Source organism: Brachycentrus maculatus, unplaced genomic scaffold, assembly GCF_059751285.1.
Source record: "Brachycentrus maculatus isolate JH-2025_06_01 unplaced genomic scaffold, ASM5975128v1 h1tg000344l, whole genome shotgun sequence".
In the NCBI taxonomy this organism is placed as follows: domain Eukaryota; kingdom Metazoa; phylum Arthropoda; class Insecta; order Trichoptera; family Brachycentridae; genus Brachycentrus; species Brachycentrus maculatus.
In genome coordinates, this window is record NW_028281093.1 from 731,627 (window position 1) to 753,913 (window position 22,287).

Sequence of the window (22,287 nt, forward strand, 5' to 3'; positions counted from 1 at the left end):
GTCCCACCGTGACATTTCCTAATCCACCGCACTGGTTATTTTGGAAAACAATCTTTTCAAAACACCTATTGTCCCGATTCACAGAAAAAGAGAAAAAAAAAACACAAATTTTATGCCTTTTTTTCGGATCTTCGATTACCCCATTTCACGTCTGTTTCTCCAAATATGGCACGATTTCATTGCATTAGTAATTTGTTCATTTAACATGGCCTTTAAATGCCAAGTGGTTCCGTACGGGACCAGTGATAATGGTGCATTTAGAGATCGGATAACACTGATATATTAAAAATTTAGATAAATTTACGAGGAAATGTGGTTGGTAATAGAAGTACTATTAGGAATAGAAGAACCGAGGAACACTTGATATGATCAAGTATTTTGTATTCTTGGGTCCATTTGATCTTCACATTCGTTTGATAATGCCCTAACAAGGCGAAACAATTGTCACAATATAAAAAAATGTGTTTTTGTTAATAAAATAGAACTTAGTAGACTCAAAAAATCTGTGTTTGATTTAAAATTAATACATAAATTAAAATGGAGTTCTACAAATTAAACGCCAAATCAATAAATCATAGGATATGTTTGAGGAGATGCATGAATGTAGAAGAGGCAAAGACAGTTTGGTGTGGCTTTCCATTTAAAAACTCTGGTTGTCCATCTCTCGTTTCCTTGTCTTGCTATACGACCTGACAATTGCCACTTCCGAAATATAAACAATCCTCTACCGTCTCTACTTTGATGTTTCTGTTTTACTTTTACGAAATTGAATATAACTACATATTTATTTTCAGGTAGAATTAGTCTTATACCATATATGTGTATCTTGAACTTGATCGAAATGAGTTCAAACATACGATCTTTGTATGGGAGACGTATACGCTAATCAAAGAGACGCCATAAGTCACTCACCAAAGCTATTTGTGTTTTTAGATGGAGTAGAACGGTATTACATATTGGTCGAAACCACACATAAATCGCTCACTCCTTTCAACAACGTCATTTATCAAAAAATGACAATTTTCAGTTGTGCCAGTATGTTTTTGGAAAAGGTTCTATATCCCAACAAAAGCGGTATATTTTGAACTTAATATTTACCCGCTACAGGGCAGAAAGTGTTGTTTTTGCATTTTGAGGAATAGGTATTGTTTAATTATTTCTTTAAATATACTAGATATTTTTCAAATGGAGAAAAAACATTCTGGTTTTACCTAAAAAGATCTGTTGCACGGTAAAAAGTTCAGTAAGTAGCTTGATATTTATTTTTAAGATATATTGTATTATATTTTTAAACTTTAAAAACGATCTCCTGAAAAGTTTTTTTGATATATGATGTTGTTGAAAGGAGTGAGCGAAATATACAAAGCAGATTTTAAAGCACGCGTATTTGTTAATTATTTTACTGTTTTGAATCATTTGTAATTTTGGAATATTTTAATTGAATTATTACCTATCAATATACAGATTTTTATTTATTTTCATATAGTCTGTTAACAGTGAAAAAGTATGTATTACACTTAGTAAGTAAATGTTTTTTTTAAACTTATAAGACTGTCTATCCAGGTATAATAAATACCTATTCTAAGGTAAACAGCATTTACTTATTTTTTTTTAAAAACACAGCATGTGTATTTATTCTTAGTAATTTCTTCAGATGATTTAAACATAAAAATATTTCAAAAAAAAAAATAGAAAACCAAATAATTAAAAAATCAAAAACCTTTAAAAGTGTATTAAACTGAAAATAATAAATTCAATAAATATTTAAATATATATATATATATATATATATATATATATATATATATATATATATATATATATATATATATATATATATATATATATATATATATATATATATATATATATATATATATATATATATATATATATATATATATATATATATATATATATATATATATATATATATATATATATATATATATATATATATATATATATATATATATATATATATATATATATATATATATATATATATATATATATATATATATATATATATATATATATATATATATATATATATATATATATATATATATATATATATATATATATATATATATATATATATATATATATATATATATATATATATATATATATATATATATATATATATATATATATATATATATATATATATATATATATATATATATATATATATATATATATATATATATAATATATATATATATATATATATATATATATATATATATATATATATATATATATATATATATATATATATATATATATATATATATATATATATATATATATATATATATATATATATATATATATATATATATATATATATATATATATATATATATATATATATATATATATATATATATATATATATATATATATATATATATATATATATATATATATATATATATATATATATATATATATATATATTATATATATATATATATATATATATATATATATATATATATATATATATATATATATATATATATATATATATATATATATATATATATATATATATATATATATATATATATATATATATATATATATATATATATATATATATATATATATATATATATATATATATATATATATATATATATATATATATATATATATATATATATATATATATATATATATATATATATATATATATATATATATATATATATATATATATATATATATATATATATATATATATATATATATATATATATATATATATATATATATATATATATATATATATATATATATATATATATATATATATATATATTATATATATATATATATATATATATATATATATATATATATATATATATATATATATATATATATATATATATATATATATATATATATATATATATATATATATATATATATATATATATATATATATATATATATATATATATATATATATATATATATATATATATATATATATATATATATATATATATATATATATATATATATATATATATATATATATATATATATATATATATATATATATATATTGGGTTGATGCAAAAGTTTTGACCGTTTTTTACATATATTTTTTTAATATTTTTTTTTCTTGTGTATTATTTATTTAATAAATTATATAATTTCCATCACTTCTTATAACCTTCTTCCATCTTTCTATCAACTTATTAATACCAGAAGTATAAAATTCCGTGGATTTTGATGCGAAAAATGAAGTAAGGGATGTTTTTACCTGCTCTATTGAATAATTTTTTTCATCATTTAAATTTTTTTGCAGTGATCGGAATAAATAAAATTCAGAAAGAGCAAGATCTGGAGAATACAGTGGATGCTTGATAACATCCCAATTTAACTCATTTAGCTTGTGTTGGGTCATCATAGCCACATGTGGTCGCGCGTTGTCGTGATGAAACACTGCCCCTTTTCTGTTTACCAATTCTGGTCTATCCTTTTGAAGGACCATGTTCAATTTGGATAAATGCTGACAATATCGTTCTGCTGTACTTGTCTTATCGTGTTCCAAGAGTTCAAATTACACAATACCCTTATTATTCCACCAAACACAAAGTATAACTTTTTTTTATGGATTTCGGCCTTCGAAGTTGTTAATGGGGCTTGTCCAGGTATAGTCCAATGTCTTTTTCTTGTCACGTTGTTGTACACGACCCATTTCTCATCTCCCGTCACCAAACGATGCAAAAAAGGTTCATGTTTTTGTCTCGCACTTAAAGCAACGCGCGTTGAAACACGATCCAATAAATTGTCAGCCGACAATTGATGAGGTATCCAAACGTCGTACCGCGAAACCATTTCCATACGCTTCAAATGTCTTAATGCGATTGTTTGGTTTACTCCCATCATTGACACAATCTCTCTGATGGTTAGACGTGGATTGGTGTCAATTATGACTTTTAATTCGTCTTCATCAGACTTCAATGGCCGCCCGGTACGTGGTTTATCAATGAGTGAAAAATCTCCAGATCGGAATTTTGCAAACCATCTTCGTACCTGTCGAACTTTGATGACATCTGCTCCGTACACTTCACAAATGTTTTTGGTTGCCACACTCGCGGTATTGTCTTTACGGAATTCATAAAGTAAACAATGACGTAAATGCACTTTATCGAACGACATTTTGAAAAAATACAAGGGGTTATTACTGAACTCTGGCCAGGCCAAAACTGAATAGAAAGTAGAGAGAAAGCATCCTTTATACAATGGAATCATAAAAAAGAAGATACTATTCATAATTTATGAAAAAAAATTTTTTTACCTGGGATCATAAAAAACGGTCATTACTTTTGCATCAACCCAATATATATATATATATATATATATATATATATATATATATATATATATATATATATATATATATATATATATATATATATATATATATATATATATATATATATATATATATACATATATATATATATATATACATATATATATATATATATATATATATATATATATATAATATATATATATATATATATATATATATATATATATATATATATATATATATATATATATATATATATATATATATATATATATATATATATATATATATATATATATATATATATATATATATATATATATATATATATATATATATATATATATATATATATATATATATATATATATATATATATATATATATATATATATATATATATATATATATATATATACATATATATATATATATATATATATATATATATATATATATATATATATATATATATATATATATATATATATATATATATATATATATATATATATATATATATACAGAAAAAACTGTATAATGGTATTTACTGATAAAAAATAATATGTTGAATAAGGTGAAATAATAAACGAGTATATGTAAAATAAAATTTTTAATAAAATAAAATAACAGTTCGTCTCTTAAACTTTATGATTTTATTTTTATTATGATCGTGTTTTTATTTATTTATATTTTCGCCACAAACCTTTTTGGGTGAATTATTCTGTTGTCTAGAAAGATCTACCCCGTAACCGTAGGTAGCTACGTACATATTGTGCGAACGTGACATGCCACGTAATGAGATTTGGCGACACGGAATATTACGTATCACACATATAATGTATTTGTATTATTGGTAGGTTCGAGGTTAAGGTCCATCAGCGTTCTCTGTGGAAAGAGTTTCAAATTTATGACAATCTCATCCATTGGGAAACGTAAACTTGACACGATTTTTTTTGCAAACCATCTGAATTATAATTGCGCATTGAATTGGCAGTCTTGGTAGGCAGAATTGAAAATTCAGTAGGGTGGGAAATTCTAAACCAATTAAGAAATCAAATGCTTATTATTATTTTCTCCCTTTTTCTTTTTACTATCCATAGTTAGATATCTCAAGACAACTGCTCTAGGATCAATATATCATAATATTGAATTCAAACCAAAAGAGGTTTTACGCTTAAATTTGGGTCCAATTTAAAAAAAAAATGCTAATTCCGATCTTAAAATAAATAATAATAATAATAAAACCCTTATCCGCACCCCAATGGTGCATAGGGCACTGCTTCATATAAACGCAGTGTTATCTCGATCGTTTACACATGAAGGAAAGGTGATCAGCCCTCCGCTTCAGGTACCAGTCCAGGGTAATATTGAATAAATATTACAGTAAAAAAATCACTTATATTTATTTGACCCCCCCTGGGAATCGAACCCGGAACCTCCAGAACGGTAGCCGAGCATGCTGACCATTACACTACTGAGGCGGACAAAAATAAAAGTCATAATAAAAATTCAAGTGATAATGGAGTGATGTTTTAATACTAACTTACTCGCAGGGTAGGCAGAGAGAATAGAACGCCACGTCTTCTGTCTTTGCAAACATTATTCGCATCTCACACATTCATGATACTCCTCATAAGTACCCGCCGATTATTCCGCAGTGTTATCTTAATCGTTACTTTCATGAAGGTGTCCAATCCTCTGCGATACAAGTACCAGCCCAGGGTAATTTTCAATTAATATTAAAGTAGAAAAATCACTTATATTTATTTAGACCTCCCCTGGGAATCGAACCCGGGTTATCTAACACGGTAGCCAAATCCGCCAATCATTACACACAGTGTCGGACTTATTATTTATTAGTAATGTAAAAAAAAATAGTTTAAGAAAGAAAAAAAACCTTTCAGTAATGTACTTTCTTCTTCTTCAGCCTTCTGTCCTGCACTGCTAGATATAGGCCTCTTCCATATCCTTACATTTCTTTCAGTCAGTTGTTTTAATCGACATGTACATTAATCATTTATAAATACATCAACATCTCTTTATATCAAAGTAATAAGTATTTCACTGGAAAGTGAAATTAACACTAAAATATTAACGTCTAAATAATTTAAAAAAATCGAATATGAAAGCATTTTTTACTGCCACTGGTTAGTGTTGTTACGATATAATTAGCCTTTAATTATTGACTGCAAAGTAAGCTACTGCTATGTTCTATGGAAGTTTTCATGTGTATTTTATAAATTCTTTCCGATTAATTTTCTATCTTTACGATATCATGAAGGGCTGTATTTTATGCTTAACGATTTTTTGAAATTTGGTATTTGATATTTTGTTTAACGTATGTTTTTTGTTTAGTAAAAAAGGGTATCTGACATATGTACGTACCTACGTAGATAATTGCGTAATATATAAATAATTAACTAAATTTAGTCAAATCGTGTTTGCAGCTTATCGGATGCATTTCGATTCTTTAGCTGTACAAATAATTCGGTTGGCGTAATGAACATTGCGGTTCTACAACTTTGACACAAAATATATTTAAACATTTCTTTGGTTCAATAATGTAAAGACTTTGAAGCAATTTTCAGCCATTTCATAACGCTAAATATTTATAATTATTTACAACATTTTGAGTGTGTCCAAGTACTTGTTTACAAATCTGGATTTTGGAACATATCGTGGATGTACTGGCAAAAAACGTGAAAATATGCAACCTTGACTTAATGATGCAGTATTATAAAGTTTTCAACGTTCTATAAACTGGCAGAAAACACTAAGTACTTTAAAATATCATAGATATCGCTCACTCCTTTCAAGAACGTCATAAATCAAAAATCTTTCTACTTTCAGTAAAACGTTTTTAATGTTTGAAAATATAATACAATGTAACAATCGGCGGGTATGTATGAGGAGATGCATGAACGTGGAAGAGGCGAAGAATGTTTGCAAGGACAGAGTGGTGTGGCGCTCTATTCTCTCTGCCTACCCCTGCGGAGAAGCGGCGTGATGGTTAGTTAGTTAGTTAGTTATGTATTAAAAATAAATATCAAGCCATTTATTGAACTTTTTACTGTGCAACAGATCTTTTTAGGTAAAACCTGAAGGTTTTTTTTTTCTCCAATTGAAAAATATTTAGTATATTTAAAAAAATAATTAAACAATACCTTTTCTTCAAAATGCAAAAACAACATTTTCTGCCCTGTAGCGGGTAAATATTAAGTTAAAAATATGCCTCTTTTGCTGGGATATAGAACAATTTTTGGGCATCCCGAAAACATGTACAACTGAATATTGATGATTTTTTATTTATGACGTTCTTGAAAGGAGCGAGCGATATTTGGTTTTAAAAGTAAATTCAACTTAAAATTAAATAGCTGGTATTTATTCAGGCTAAAAGCTTTAAATAACATGAATTATTCAAACAGGGATTTTAGAGTTCACGTTTTTTGCCAGTATTCTTCTAATTCCCTTCTAACCCTTATCCGCACCCAATGGTGCATTGGGCACTGCATCGTATAGAAGCAGTGTTATCTGGATCATCAAATACACGAAGAAAAGGTGATCAGCCTTCCGCTTCAGGTACCAGTTCAGGGTCATATTAAATAAATATTAGACTGAAAAAAAAGCCAGTATACCCACGATATATGTCTATTGTGAACTCGCACATATTGTGTCACGAGTTTGATCAATATATTTAGAAGTTCCAAAAATTTGAGTAGTGTGGTTGTCAGTCATGGGTAGCTAAAACGGTTATTCAGATACAAAATGAAATTAAATAACGTTTGGGTGCATCTAACATGACGCGTTATTTCATATTAATTCTTAGGAATTCGCAAGCATGTTTTTTTATCCCCCTAGTTTGAGAAGCTCTTGCCAGGGCATAGTCTGTTACTCTTGATCCTGCAACGTATCACACCTGACGGCGACGTTTGGGCAACGTCTGCCGCACTATAGCCCGCCGTATATAAGGCTCGAGCCATCCTCACAAACTACACACATTCCACTGTTCTCATTCAGACGGTAACAATCCCAATCGAAGCAATGAGTGCAATCACTGTAAGTACCATTTAATTACTTACTTTTCAATTAAACCTAATACATATTAAGCCATTTTAAAATCTTAATCCATTTATTTTTCTTTTTTTTTTGACATCTCATCAAAGATGAAGAAGAATATGGAAGTCTGGGAATTTACGGGGCTCACGACCGTCAGGTCGGCTGGTTTTAGTGATCACTTTACACACGTGAAACATTCACTAATTCTACCCATTATTGACAACCACACTACTCAAATTCTTGGAAGTTCTATATATATGAACCAATTTAGAAACATTGTTCTTGAATCACTAGAACTTCACTAGAGACTTCTATTGGTGAGATGGAAAGAATCCGCCTTCTTCCGACACCTCGATAAATAAAAAATCTAAATCGTTTGATAAAAAAACTAAATGTCCTAAAGTTATTCACCGATTTCTTCAAATTTTTGACACAATGTGGGATTCAGATACGGTCGTGGTTGTTAAAAATGTATGGTTTGCTCCATTTTCAATTTTTAATTGTAAATTTCCTTGTATTTTTCTTCAAAAGAATTAGCGAAATTGGGTAAAGCGCGTGCTAGGCCATTACTTGCTGTATCGTGTTGCGTCACAGCTTTTAAGTTATTCAAAGAAGCCAGCAGATTAGCAAACATCATGTGTCGGGACTCACTTACCCAAAGCTGCGCGACCTTAACTAACTTTCCTTCGAGTCCACCTCATTACGTGATGTAGACCACAATGGCATCCCATTATCATACATTACCCATGTTTGCTTTCGATTTCATCACCTCTTCAAATATCTGTTATTTTGCCTTTTTACAATTTAGTTTTTTTGAATATTATTGTTGTTAATATTAAATCAGCCTTTTCATCTTTTGACGATTTTCGCCTTCTCTTTTTTGTGGATAGGGCTTCAGTTTTTGCAGTTTAATCTCGATCGTAAATTATCTGACTAGCTAACCATCATGCCGCTTCCCCAAAGAGGTATTTGCAAACATTTTTCCCCTCTTCAGCATTCATGCATCTCCTCATAGACACCCGACAATTTTTCCAACTCCTGACCTGACCACTTTCAAGTATTTAAAACACTTGATCATGCCAAGTTCTCCTCGATCTTCCTCTGTTTTTATTTACAACTACATTCGCCTCGGATATCTGTTTTATCGTTCTTCCTCACTCATTCGTACCAGATGTCTAAATCATCTCAACACACCTTCCTTAATTTTATCGATAGTGCTTATCTCAGCCTTGTAAATTTAGTCATATATTTGATCATTACTTATCTAACAGTCTTATCATCATCTGCCCTTTTGAGGTATACAGTGCTTACCTTCGTTGTTGATTTTTTATTGTTGTATTAACATTTTTTTGCTTGTATTATCAGGCCATTTTGTTGGTCTGCCTAATGGGAGCAGCCAACGCCGGTATAGTCGCCCCTCTGCAGTACTCGGTCCCCGCTCCGCTGCTGGCGCGCCAGGTGGTCGCCGCTCCGGCGCCACTCGCCAGGCAGTTCGTCGCCCCGGCGCCGCTGGCCGCCGCCGTGGTCCGCGAGCTGGACGACGCGTACCCGCAGTACCAGTACGCTTACAGCGTGCAGGACGGCCTCACTGGCGACAACAAGGCCCAGGAGGAGACGAGGGACGGAGACATCGTCAAGGGGTCCTACAGCCTGATTGAACCCGATGGCGTCAGAAGGACCGTCAACTACTACGCTGACCCCATCAACGGGTTCAACGCGATAGTGTCCAGGGATGCACCGGTCATCGCAGCCGCTCCAGTCATACCGTCCAAGATCGTGGCTGTCTAATTTTAAACGACCAGATTTGTTACTGAAACGTTAATTGAATCACCGCCTCAACGCATAAGATGTAATAATTGATCACTTCCTCTGTTAATATTCTAATCTTTCCAGACCGTTTCGAATTCTTAACCATTGAGATCTTTGGTCTTCTTCATCGCATAAGATGAGATAATTGATCATTTCCTCTCTTGATATTCTAATCTTTCCAGTCAATTTCTTAACCGTTAGGATCTTTGGTCTACTTGATCGTATAAAATGCGATAATTGATCATATCCTTTCTTGGTGTTCTGATCTTTCCATACCATTTCAACTTCTTAACTGGTAGGATCTTTGATCTTCTTCATCGCATAAAATGAAATAATTGATCATTTTCTAATTTCCATCATACCAACTTCTTAACCAAAAGAATCTTTGATGTTCTTAATCGCATAAGATGCAATTATTGACCATTTCCTTTTTTAATTTGCCAATCTTCTTCTCACACCATTTCAACTTCTTAACCAATAGGATCTTTGATTCTCTTCATCATTTAAGATGTAATAATTGCCTTTTTTATTTGCTTATCTTCCCATACCATTTCAACTTCTTAACCAAAAGGATTGTTGACCTTCTTCATCGCACAAGATGCAATGATTTATCATTTTCTTTCTTGGTATGCTAATCTTTCCACACCATTTCAACTTTTTAACTAAAAGGATCGTTGATCTTCTTCATCGTGTAAACGCTTGAAATTCAAAAATCGATAGTTTGCTTTCTTAATATGTTAATGGTGTCGGGTTTTGGTCCCGTGGTTAGTGTCGCGGACTCTTAAGTCAGAGTTTCTCGGTTCGAGCCCACTCTATCACAATTTGATACCTATTTCTAATAATGAGCCGCTTAGGCTCACAAAAATAGTATAAAATTGAAATATTTGTGTGAATAATAAAAACACAAATATTTCTCTTTTAAAAAAAATGTTTCCACATCATTTCAACTTCTTTTTGATCTTTGATAGAATCTTTGATCCTCTTTACTTCTTATTATATACATATTTTTAAATTATTATATCTTATATTTTTTCTCCTTTCATCTGTTCTTAACTGTAATATTTGCTAGACTACTATTATTTTCCATATCTCTATTTTAATTTTATGTGTGTGTATATATGTATACACATTTTATGTAGTACCTACTTAACGTACAAATATTTTAATTTGAAAACTAAAAGGGAAATCCTCGACGCAATATGTTTTGATACTTGACTCGTATTTACAAATATTTTCTACTTGTTAATCACATCACGTAGAACTAATGTACTCACTCAGAGACACAATATATTTTTTAATCGTATAATTATTTCTACACATTGTTTTATAGTACCTACCTTTATTTTTAAAATATTATTAGTAAGACTTTTTTTTACTCTTAATATTAATTACTTTTTTCTTCTTCATCTTTCACATCTTCTTTTCTCTATTACCGTTCAATGTGTTGCAAGACTGACTGTGAATATATGTATTCAGATAACGATTCTGATATTAATTGTGCCCATATCCGTTTTATTACCTTTGTACCTATGTTATATATTTTTAAAAAATAATTTGTTATTTTCGTTTTAATACCTAAAAAAATTGTAAACATCTCAATAAATTTAATTGTCCTCAAATTTCCTTGTTTTATTTCACTCTTGATTATTTTATTTCATGTGAATTATGACGCAATAAGCTGATTACTTTAAATATATTACATGGTGTAAACTGAGGCAATTTTTAAGCTTATCACACCCGTTATTTATTATATGTACTTATTATTTTATATACATATTTCTTAATTTTACATATTAAAATTTACAAATATAAAATTCTGAAGTCCTAATTAACTGTTATTCACGCAGTTTGTCATCAGATTCTTTAAATTAAGATCAATTAAGGTCTTACAAAGTTTTTAAAAAAGATTTTTGCTATCTCTCCTTACTTGAATTCGAGAGATTGTTTGATTATACCAATCATACAACAAGAACGGTAAGTTCTTTTCTAGTTTTGTATTGATTACATTTTTTGCAACTGTTGGTTCTGTTAAAAAAAATCTTGTAAACTCTGCTAAAATAAACGAAATTGTCGTAAATATTGTGATATATCGAATCCGGGACCTCTAGCACGGTGCGTTAACACGCTGACCATTACACTACGTAGGTGGACTGAAAATTCCATCTTTATCCTAGAAAAAACTATATATTTTTTTATGTTTTGAATATTGAAAGTATTTTTACTTTGTGGATCATATTGTTATATTATTTTGAGAAATAAAAAGACTTTGTGTTTTGATCCACTCACATCTTTTCTTCACAATGCGAGTGGATCAAAACACAAAGTCTTTTTATTTTTTAAAAATAATATATAAAATTGTTATTTTATTATTATAAAATAACAATTTTATTTTATTTATTTAGATGTATTCATCGAATTTTGGTAGCCAAAGGGATAAAAATGTAAATAATTTTAATTTTAATTTAACCACATCCGCTCCAATAAAGTGGAGCATATGAAGTCCACTGTCTCCAGGTTTTTCTGTCGGTTACCAGCTCCTTTGCATCCTCTCAAGTCCCGAAGTTCTGACGAGACCTGCCGACGAATTGTCATCAGTAGCCGTCCTGGGCGGCGCGAACCTGATGCCTCGCAAATAATGTAAATAAATAAGTTAAAATGTGGATTTTGTTTTCAGTTCGCCCCCGGAGCGGTTCTGGCGCCTGTCCGCGCACGAGAACCTGTCGCGCATGCGGCTGCGCCTGGAGCCGGGCGCGCGCCCCGCCGCGCACGCCGCCGCCGCGCGCCTGCGGGACAACCTCGGCCGCGCGCCCCCGGCGCACCCCGCGCGGCCGCCCGCGCCGGCGCCGCCCGCGCGCCCCGCCGGCGCCGAGGACGCGCTCGACGACGAGTTCAGGATGCCACTGGAGCCCGAGTGAGTCTAAACGAGAGATTCACCTGAAGCGGAGGGCTGATCGCCCTCCCTTCATGTGTTAATGATCAAGATAAAACTGTGTTTATCCATATACACAGTGTGCACACAGAGAAGCGGAAGAGATATAAAACCATTTTTATATCTCTTCCGCTCTCTGTGTACCTACACCACAATTCATCCGAGGGAGTTCGATACGAGAGATGCACCTCATCTGGTGCCTGAAGCTGAGGGCTGATCAGCTTCCCTTCATGTGTTAACGATCAAGATAAAACTGTGTTTATATGGTTTATATGTGTCGCCTACTTTCGAAATCCGCCAGATCCAATTTTATAAGATTTTAAAATAAATACTCTATCGGAATGCCGATTGTGGCTTTTATTCTTTAAAATATTTATATACTTGAAAACCCTGATAAAAACAGTGTTGTATTTTAAATTTCGCTATATTCTGAAGCTTGCCTTATGACCCATATCGGCCAATCAGAGAGCGGGGATACGTCAAAAATTAAGATGACGTCAATATTGTTTTGGGTCCCATGTTTTTTTGAAAAAATTTCCAAATAAATGGGAAAATTCTCTATATCATAATATTTTATCTAAAGATTTTTGAAACATAAATGTTACCCGGAGATTTTGAAAGTAAGCGACACATATCTCTTCCGCTTCTCTGTGTACCTACACCACAATTCACCCGAGTGAGTTTGATACGAGAGAAACACCTTATCTAGTACCTGAAGCGGAGGGCTGAACACCTTCCCTTCATGTGTTAACAATCAATTTAACACTATGTTTATATGACGCAGAACCCTATGCACCGCCGAGTACAGATGAGGGTTTAATTTAAAAATAATTTAGATGATAAATACCACCATTTCTCAAAATCTAAAAATTAAACATAGAGTTGACTGAATATAGACAGAATGCAGTCGACATGCGATCTCTCAGACGAATGTGTGAATAGCTGGCTTAACATATTGTTGTCGGGCGGTTTTCTCATCAACCCTGACCCTGTCTTAGTGACTTAGTCTGGCACCCGACCCTCAGTATACTAATCACTAGTAACCGCAAACCCAATTCCGATCTAAACAATTTTTTTATTTGGCGTCTCTTGCACTCTCTCAAAAGTAAGCAAATATAACGCTTATAAGCGTCTCCCGCTCTGTACCAACAGTATGTAAAAGATGCTTTTAAGCGTTTCCCGCAAACAATGTGTTTAAAGAAAGTTTATAGCCTTTTCCTATATGGGTGCGGATTTACTCTTTATGTTCAAGATTACTGTAGTTTGATGTAATTATTGAGTGAAAAATTCTATGCAAAAATACTAGCATTTTACAGAAACATAAAATGTTTTGTATCATAATTATATTATGTTATTTCAGAATTCAACCAGTCGAATCAGGAAAGGAGAAAATGGTAGTCTCCCAAGAATGTGAACTTGTGACTCTGATGACTAAAGTCAAGGGAAGATTGGACGTCACCACCACCTGTTTATATTTCCATGATCTCAGTCCAGTGAAAGAGGATGTTGAGAGAGAAGATTTCACGGTATTAAATATATATCACAGTCAAATTTAACAAAAGAATTGCTAATTTAAAAAAAATGTGTGTATCATCTTTAAAAATATTTTCTGTTTTAGTTACAACTCTCCCAACTACGAGAAATTCATCTCAGAAGGTACAATCTTCGACGGAGTGCTTTGGAAATATTTCTGATTGATCAGACCAATTACTTTTTGAATTTCACCACTAAGGTAAATCAACCAAGAAGCTATAATTATAATTTTTAATTAAAATTTTACTTGGTAAATACCACAATTTCTTAAAATCTATTGTGACGCATATTTAGTTGCATTCCGCACCTTTTTTAAACACCGTATATAAATTTTAAGTAAAAGTGGTATTTACCAAGTAAAGCTTAAATTAATAATGGATAGATATTCATAGGGTTTTTTTTTAAACAAGCAAGGTTCATTTCCTGTCAAACTTTTTACTAAAAAAAATTATGTTCAAATATCATTTAAATATTCATTAGAATACCATATTTTATCATTTTGACGAATGTTATAAATGTAGATTGTAATTACATATGCACAAACATTGTTTCGTCTAATTGATTTTGAAAAAAAAATTATATATCTTTGAAAAAAGGTGCTGGAACGCCGTTCCACCATGTTTCATAAAAAAAAGCCCTGGATATTACCACAAAGTGACTGCCAAATCAATTATTGAAGTCAAAAGTTATAAATTTAATTGTCATATATTTTTGAAATGTTATTCATCTTTATAATTTTTCTTTTAGACAAGAAACGGTGTTTTTACGCGGATTTTAAGCCTGCAGCCTCCAAACATACTCTATGGAAGTGGTCAGTCTCCGTCAGAACTCTTAAAAGCATCCGGTCTCACTCAGAAATGGGTCAATCGCGAAATCACAAACTTTGATTACTTGATGCATCTGAATACGATTGCCGGAAGAACGTACAACGATCTCTCCCAGTATCCCGTGTATCCGTGGATCTTAGCTGATTACCACAGTGAAAGATTGGACCTGGAAAATCCGGGATCTTTCAGAAATCTTTCAAAACCCATTGGTGTGGTGAATCCTAAGAATGAGGCGGAGGTGAAAGCTAAGTATGACAACTTCGAAGACCCAACGGGCGTCATTTCCAAATTTCACTATGGAACCCATTATTCGAACTCGGCCGGAGTGCTTCACTATCTCTTGAGAGTAGAACCGTTCACGTCTCTTCATGTTGATCTGCAGAGCGGTAGATTCGATGTGGCTGACAGACAGTTCCATTCGATAGCTCAGACTTGGAAGCTGCTCATGAATAATCCCAACGATGTGAAGGAACTGACTCCGGAGTTCTTCTACTTCCCAGAGTTTCTCCAAAACATTAACAAGTAAGTTTGTTTTGATTCCCCCATTGTTCTTTTAACACTTTAATACATTGATTACTGACCTGAAAAGCTAGATTTCAGAAGATGGCCAAATGATTGTTTTTCTTTAAACTTGCTTATACTTTTTTTAACTGTGCTCATATAACTTTGTAGAGTGTGTCTTTAGTTTAATATTATCTAAGTAGTTCTTTACATTATGTAAATTTATTTATCATGCGGTAATTCGTAATCAGGCTAACTAAATACTTTGCAAAAACATTCACAAAATGTCAGGGTTGTCACATTATTAATAATCTGCAATGCATGGACAGTATAATATATGTACTTAAAAATTACTTCAAACTGCAATGGATAATATATAAGACATAATATGAGAAAGCTGACAACCCTGTATTAAAAACACATGTGGATGTCATGTCAAGCTATTAGGTCTGTTTACAGATTTTATTCTATGCTCCACAAATTTACATTATCAGTCAAATATAATATCAGTGTTTAATAACCTTTCCGGGAGTACAAAAATTGATGTCTAACTTTCTCTGGGGAGTGGGTTCTTTTTACATGAAAAAAAAACAATTGAATCGATGTATTATGAAGATAGAAATTATGTTGAAGTATTAAAAAAAAGTCCGCCTCCGTATTGTAATGGTCAGCACGCTCGGCTACCGTTCTGGAGGTCCCGGGTTCAATTCCCAGGGGGGGTAAAATAAATATGAGTGATTTTTTCACTGTAATATTTATTCAATATTACCATGGACTGGTACCTGAAGCGGAGGGCTGATCACCTTTCCTTCACGTGTAAACGATCAAGATAACACTGCGTTTATATGAAGCAGTGCCCTATGCACCATTGGGGTGCGGATAAGGGTTTTATTATTTTTTTTTTTTTAAAAACACCCATTCGAAATATTTTTCAATTATGACAAAATTACTCACAAATATCCACAGATGTCATTGCCATACAATTTACATCACACTAACTGACAGACGGACTTCGACGTTCATTAGCGTCCATACTCCTTTAAGGAAAATTCGCACTGACGTTCATTTACGTCCATACTCTTGGACTGGTTAATCTCCCCAATAGATGTCTCTCTTTTCTGTCCATATTTAAGATTATTCAAATTATTCATACTACAAGTTATCTAGAAAAAGACAAACTTGAGCAAGTTTAAGTAAACTCATGAGCAAGTGCTTATTTTGGCTTTCATCCTCACAGGCTTGGCAACTGAGAGTGAAGAAACCTACCAGTTTAAATATTAAATTATATACATTTTCAAAAATAATATTCATCATCCTTTCTCTTTTACAGTTTAGATTTGGGGATTCTTCAAGGGACCAATCACCGAGTAGGGGATGTTGCCCTACCCCCCTGGGCCGAAGGGAGTGCCGAGAACTTCATATACTTGCATAGAAAAGCTTTGGAGTCGGATTACGTTTCAGAGAACTTGAACAATTGGATTGACCTTGTGTTCGGATACAAGCAGCGCGGTCCCAGGGCTGTGGAAGCCTTGAATGTCTTCTATTACTGCAGGTATTCAATTAGGGTATTAAAATAATGCACTAGCAACTTTAAATGGATTACAACTCATTGTTTCATCAACCCCGACCTTTATTATACTCAGGTAGTCTGCCGCCTACCCTCAGTATACTAATCACAAGTAACCGCAACACCCAATTTTGATCTATATAATGTTTTTAGGCGTCTCTCGCACTCTACCAAAAGTAAGGGAATTCTTCTTACCCTGATCCGCACCCTAAGGTCCATAGGGCACTGCATTGTATTGACGCAGTTTTATCTTGATTGTTACTTACATGAAGGCAAGGTGATCACTCTTGCCATCAGGGACCAGTTCAGATTAATATTAAATAAATTATAAAAGTTTTAGTGTAAAATCACTAATATTTTTGTCCGCCTCCGTGGTGTAATGGTTAGCGTATTTAGCTACCGTGCTTGAGTCCCGGGATCGATTTTCAAGGGGGTGAAGCAAATATAATGCTTTTAAGCGTATGGAAGAATATGGAAGTCTGGGTATTTATAGAGTTTACAACCTAACCATTATAACATCTACAACCATTCTGACCTGACATTTATAACCATTCTACCCATGATTGACAACCACACTACTCAGATTTTTGAAACTCCTATATATATGATCAATCTCATGACACAGTACCTATGAGTTCACAACAGACCCTTTTATTAAGATGTATGTCAGATCCTAACCAAACTATTTTACATACTGGGAAACATGATTTTCAATTTTAAGACAGCCTCCGTGGCGTAGTTGGGTAGACGCTCGACTACGAAACTGGTGTCGCTGGTTCGATTTCCGCCAATTGCAAAATGAATTCAAGAAAGATTTATTTTCAATGGGTCTGGACGTTTGAGATGTATTTTTCACATTAAACTTCCCTATCCTTACTCTCCTACATGCAGACAAGCCTCCTCAAGTAGAGGCTTTGCGGGTTATTCCTTTTTTTAAATCTTCTTCTTCGTCAAACCCTTATCCGCACCCCAATGGTGCATAGGGCGCTGCATCATATAAATGCAGTGTTATCTTGGTCACTAACACATGAAGGGAAGGTGATCAGCCCTCTGCTTCAGGTACCAGTCCAGGGTAATATTGAATACATATTTGAGTGAAAAAATCACCTATTTTTATTTAACCCCCCCTGGAAATCGAAACCGGGACCTCCAGCACGATAGCTACACACGCTTACACCATGGAAGCATCCAAAAACTTATTCACAAATTTGATTTTACAGCTACGAAGGTGCCGTAGACTTGGATGCCATAGCAGACCCCGCGGAGAGAGCGGCTGTGGAAGGGATGATAGCAAACTTTGGGCAGACGCCGGCACAGCTGGTCCGGGGCACGGCACACCCCGTGAGACTCACGGCCAAGAGGGTCGTGACCCGCGCTCTGAGGGGTGAAACCAGAGCGTTGGACTGCCTGCAAGTACTCGGCCATCTGACCACTACACTTGTACAGGTAATTCATCCTTGACCAGTATTGATTCCAAGTCTTTCAGTCGTAGTAGTCGTAGTTTTAGGCCTGCAATGGGTCGTAGAGTCTTCATTTCGGTTGTTCTAAGGAGGCTTTTCGTTCTCCTGGTGTCGGCTCTTGTTTCTGTGCCGTACGTCATGATCGGTCTTACGCATGTCTTATAAATTCTCACCTTACTTTCTTACAGCATGTGTTTATTTCTCCATACAGCATTTGTCAAGCATCTAGCTACAACAGCTATACACAATATAACGATACACATAATTTTTTTGATAGATATCTCGACCAGAGGACCCCATTGTGTGGCTCGGTGGTCCGGTGAGGGCCCGGGGATTCCTTCAGGGAGGGGGGAGATGGGTGGCCGCCCTGGCTTCCGGGGGGGCGCTCCTTACCCCGTCCTGGCAACCCAACAACCCCGCCGGGCCCCCCATGGACGTGGATTCATCCTCCAACACTCTCAAGTTAGTCCTTTTTACATATTACATTAAACCATACTTGTGTAATATTTTTTTAGTACATTTTAGTGTTAACAAGTTATTCAGTAATATTAAATGTGTGAACACATTGTTGTCGGGCAGTTTTTTTATGGACCTCGACACTAATAATACTCATACAGTCTGCCGCCCGTCCAATTCCCATCTGTACATTTTTTTATGGCGTCTCTCGCGCTCTACCAAAACTGAGCAAATAGAACGCTTATAAGCGTCTTCCGCACTCTACCAACAGTATGTAAAAGACGTTTTTGAGCGTTTCCCAAAAACAATGTGTGTATTGATTCGGCAGTCACTGCGGTAAAATCAATCCATTTTTAAAAAAAATAGTTTTACTTGGTAAATACCACTTTTTCTTAATATCAATATGAGTATTCAGTCTCCAAAAATTAAGTTTTTAATCCTTACCGACAAATTATATATTTATCTGTGGTTGTCACATGGCAGACGCCTGTGACAGACGCATGTGTCAGTCAAGGTCAAGTAGTAAGACAATAAATTCTAACTGTAATCATTTTAACCTTAAAACATGGCTTGTTTTCCATAAATATCATAGGACTGTTCAGTTTTGTTACCTTAGCTGCTGCTCATATCGCTCACTCCTTTCAAGAACATCATAAATAAAAAAACTTGATTTTTCAGGAGAACGTTTTTAAAGTTAACAAATATAATGCAATGTATTAAAAATTGATATCAAGCCACTTACTGAACTTTTTACTGTGCAACAGATCTTTTTAAGTAAAACCTGACGGTTTTCTCTCCATTTGAAAAATATTTAGTTTATTTAAAAAATAATTAAACAATACATTTTCTTCGAAATGCAAAAACAACACTTTCTTCCCTGTAGCGGGTAAATATTAAGTTAAATGTATGCCTCTTTTGCTGGGATATAGTACATTTTCTGGGCATTCCGAAAACATGCACAACTGAAAATTGTCGATTTTTGATTTATGACGTTCTTGAAAGGAGTGAGCGATATGTGACTGAGTTAACACAGATATTGTGTCAAGAAAAACATCTTAAAATGCTAGATCAATTTTTTTTTTTAAACTCTCATTGTGTTTATTACCATATGTACTAACTAATGTTACCATCACAGATTTTTTTTAAGTGCAGATAATTCAGTAAAGTTTGTATTTTCAGGACCAAACGCCAAATAAACATAATTGGGAAGAAATGCACCGGAATAGACAACCGTGCCATTGCAATGTCCTCAGACGGGAAAATACTGTATACCGGAGGACATTGGGACTGTTCTATCAAAGTGTACTCCATATCCAACAAAGTTAAACTGAACAGCACAGTCATTCGGCATTTTGGTAAGATGTCTAAATAAAATGTATTGTCATGATAAAATCTCTGAATTTTCTTACCTTTTAAATCAATAATAAATGTATTTTCTATAACATATTTAAACAAATACTGATACAGTTATATTCGTTAAACGTAACTAGCATGCCGAAACAACAACAAAACTATATTTTTTAAACATTCTTTAATTTTTGTCAATTTGTTTTCTATAATTATCTCAAAAAATGATTGTTTTTTTAAAAAAAATCACAAGTTTTCATTTACCCTAGAAAACTAAACTGTCGTTAAAATTACAATAGGAAAATGACAATTCCTGGAAAAAGCAATGTATGCGTCGTTCTTGCGCCCACTGATTCACAGTACCTTCATAATATACCTTTAATTTTTTATCATTATTATGTGATCTCTTAAACCCAAAGAATGTTATTTTACTTCTAAAATAATAAAAGTTATTTATTTTCTCCCGTTTTATTTCTTTCTCATATTTTTTATAATGTACTAAATACTCAAAAGTTTTTGATTTTATTTATTCCCGTTTTATTTCAAAGTCATATTTTTTATGAATGTTTAGTAAAATCCTCACTCGTCCTCACTCTAGGGTGAAAGAAATTCTATTTTATTTTATGATGTGGATTTGCCTGGGTTTGGACAGCCGTGATATAGAGGATCGAATCCACACCTTAACCGTTTGAGTGCCAAAAAATGCATACAGTTTCTTGTAAAATGCCACCAAAAAAACATCATTTTTTATGAAACTATATATTTTTTTAAAACCCCATAAATTCTTTGAATTTTCATGAATTTTGATGATTTTTTCGGTGTTTTATTAAAGAATGTCGAAATATTTGAAATAAAACGCTTGTATAAATGAATACAGTATTTTATTTAGAAAAAAAGAAAGACAAAAATGAAAAACAAAAGAAAATCAACAACTGTGCTTTCCTGCACACGCCGTGTGGACACCCTTCTTACAATAAGCACAAATAGTCGTTGATCTACGCAGCCCAGCACCATCTTTATTACTACAGACCACACAGCGACGTAAATTCTTTCCTGGAAGCTTCTGCAGTTTGGATTTATGGAATGAAATTGTTGAAGAAATTTCAGCTTTTTTTTTTGTAGGTAACCATTCCCTTTCAATCGATTCAATTATTTTTGATGTGAACTCGTGTCTTGAAATTTTTTTGCCTTCATTATTGATTGAATATATTATATATGCGTTTAAAACTATTCTTCCAAAAATGTTAAATGTTACCTTTTTCCAATATTTCAATGTTCTTCTTTCATCTAAATATACATACAACATTTTATCAGACTCATCTATTCCGCCCATGTATTTATTGTACTCATGAATCATCTGTGGTTTTTCTGTTTGCGTTTCGTATGAACCCCTATATTTTTTCACTGTGACGCCACTCGTATTACTATTTGTAGAAATTAGGATGACC

General features: G+C 32.4%; 1 protein-coding gene and 1 pseudogene across 2 annotated transcripts in view; both read left to right on the forward strand.

The window, feature by feature from the left end:
* Positions 1-22,287, forward strand: part of LOC148303845 (neurobeachin-like protein 1) — a 148,304-nt gene that overhangs the window by 120,027 nt on the left and 5,990 nt on the right. For both annotated transcript variants that reach the window (XM_088269309.1, XM_088269308.1), the window contains 8 exons: positions 12,894-13,130; positions 14,509-14,674; positions 14,767-14,880; positions 15,429-16,030; positions 17,340-17,561; positions 18,797-19,022; positions 19,314-19,498; positions 20,672-20,847. In XM_088269309.1, coding sequence (XP_088125435.1) covers positions 12,894-13,130; positions 14,509-14,674; positions 14,767-14,880; positions 15,429-16,030; positions 17,340-17,561; positions 18,797-19,022; positions 19,314-19,498; positions 20,672-20,847 — 1,928 coding nt within the window. The remainder of the gene's footprint in view (positions 1-12,893; positions 13,131-14,508; positions 14,675-14,766; positions 14,881-15,428; positions 16,031-17,339; positions 17,562-18,796; positions 19,023-19,313; positions 19,499-20,671; positions 20,848-22,287) is intronic.
* LOC148303850 (larval cuticle protein A2B pseudogene) lies at positions 9,723-10,340 on the forward strand (annotated as a pseudogene).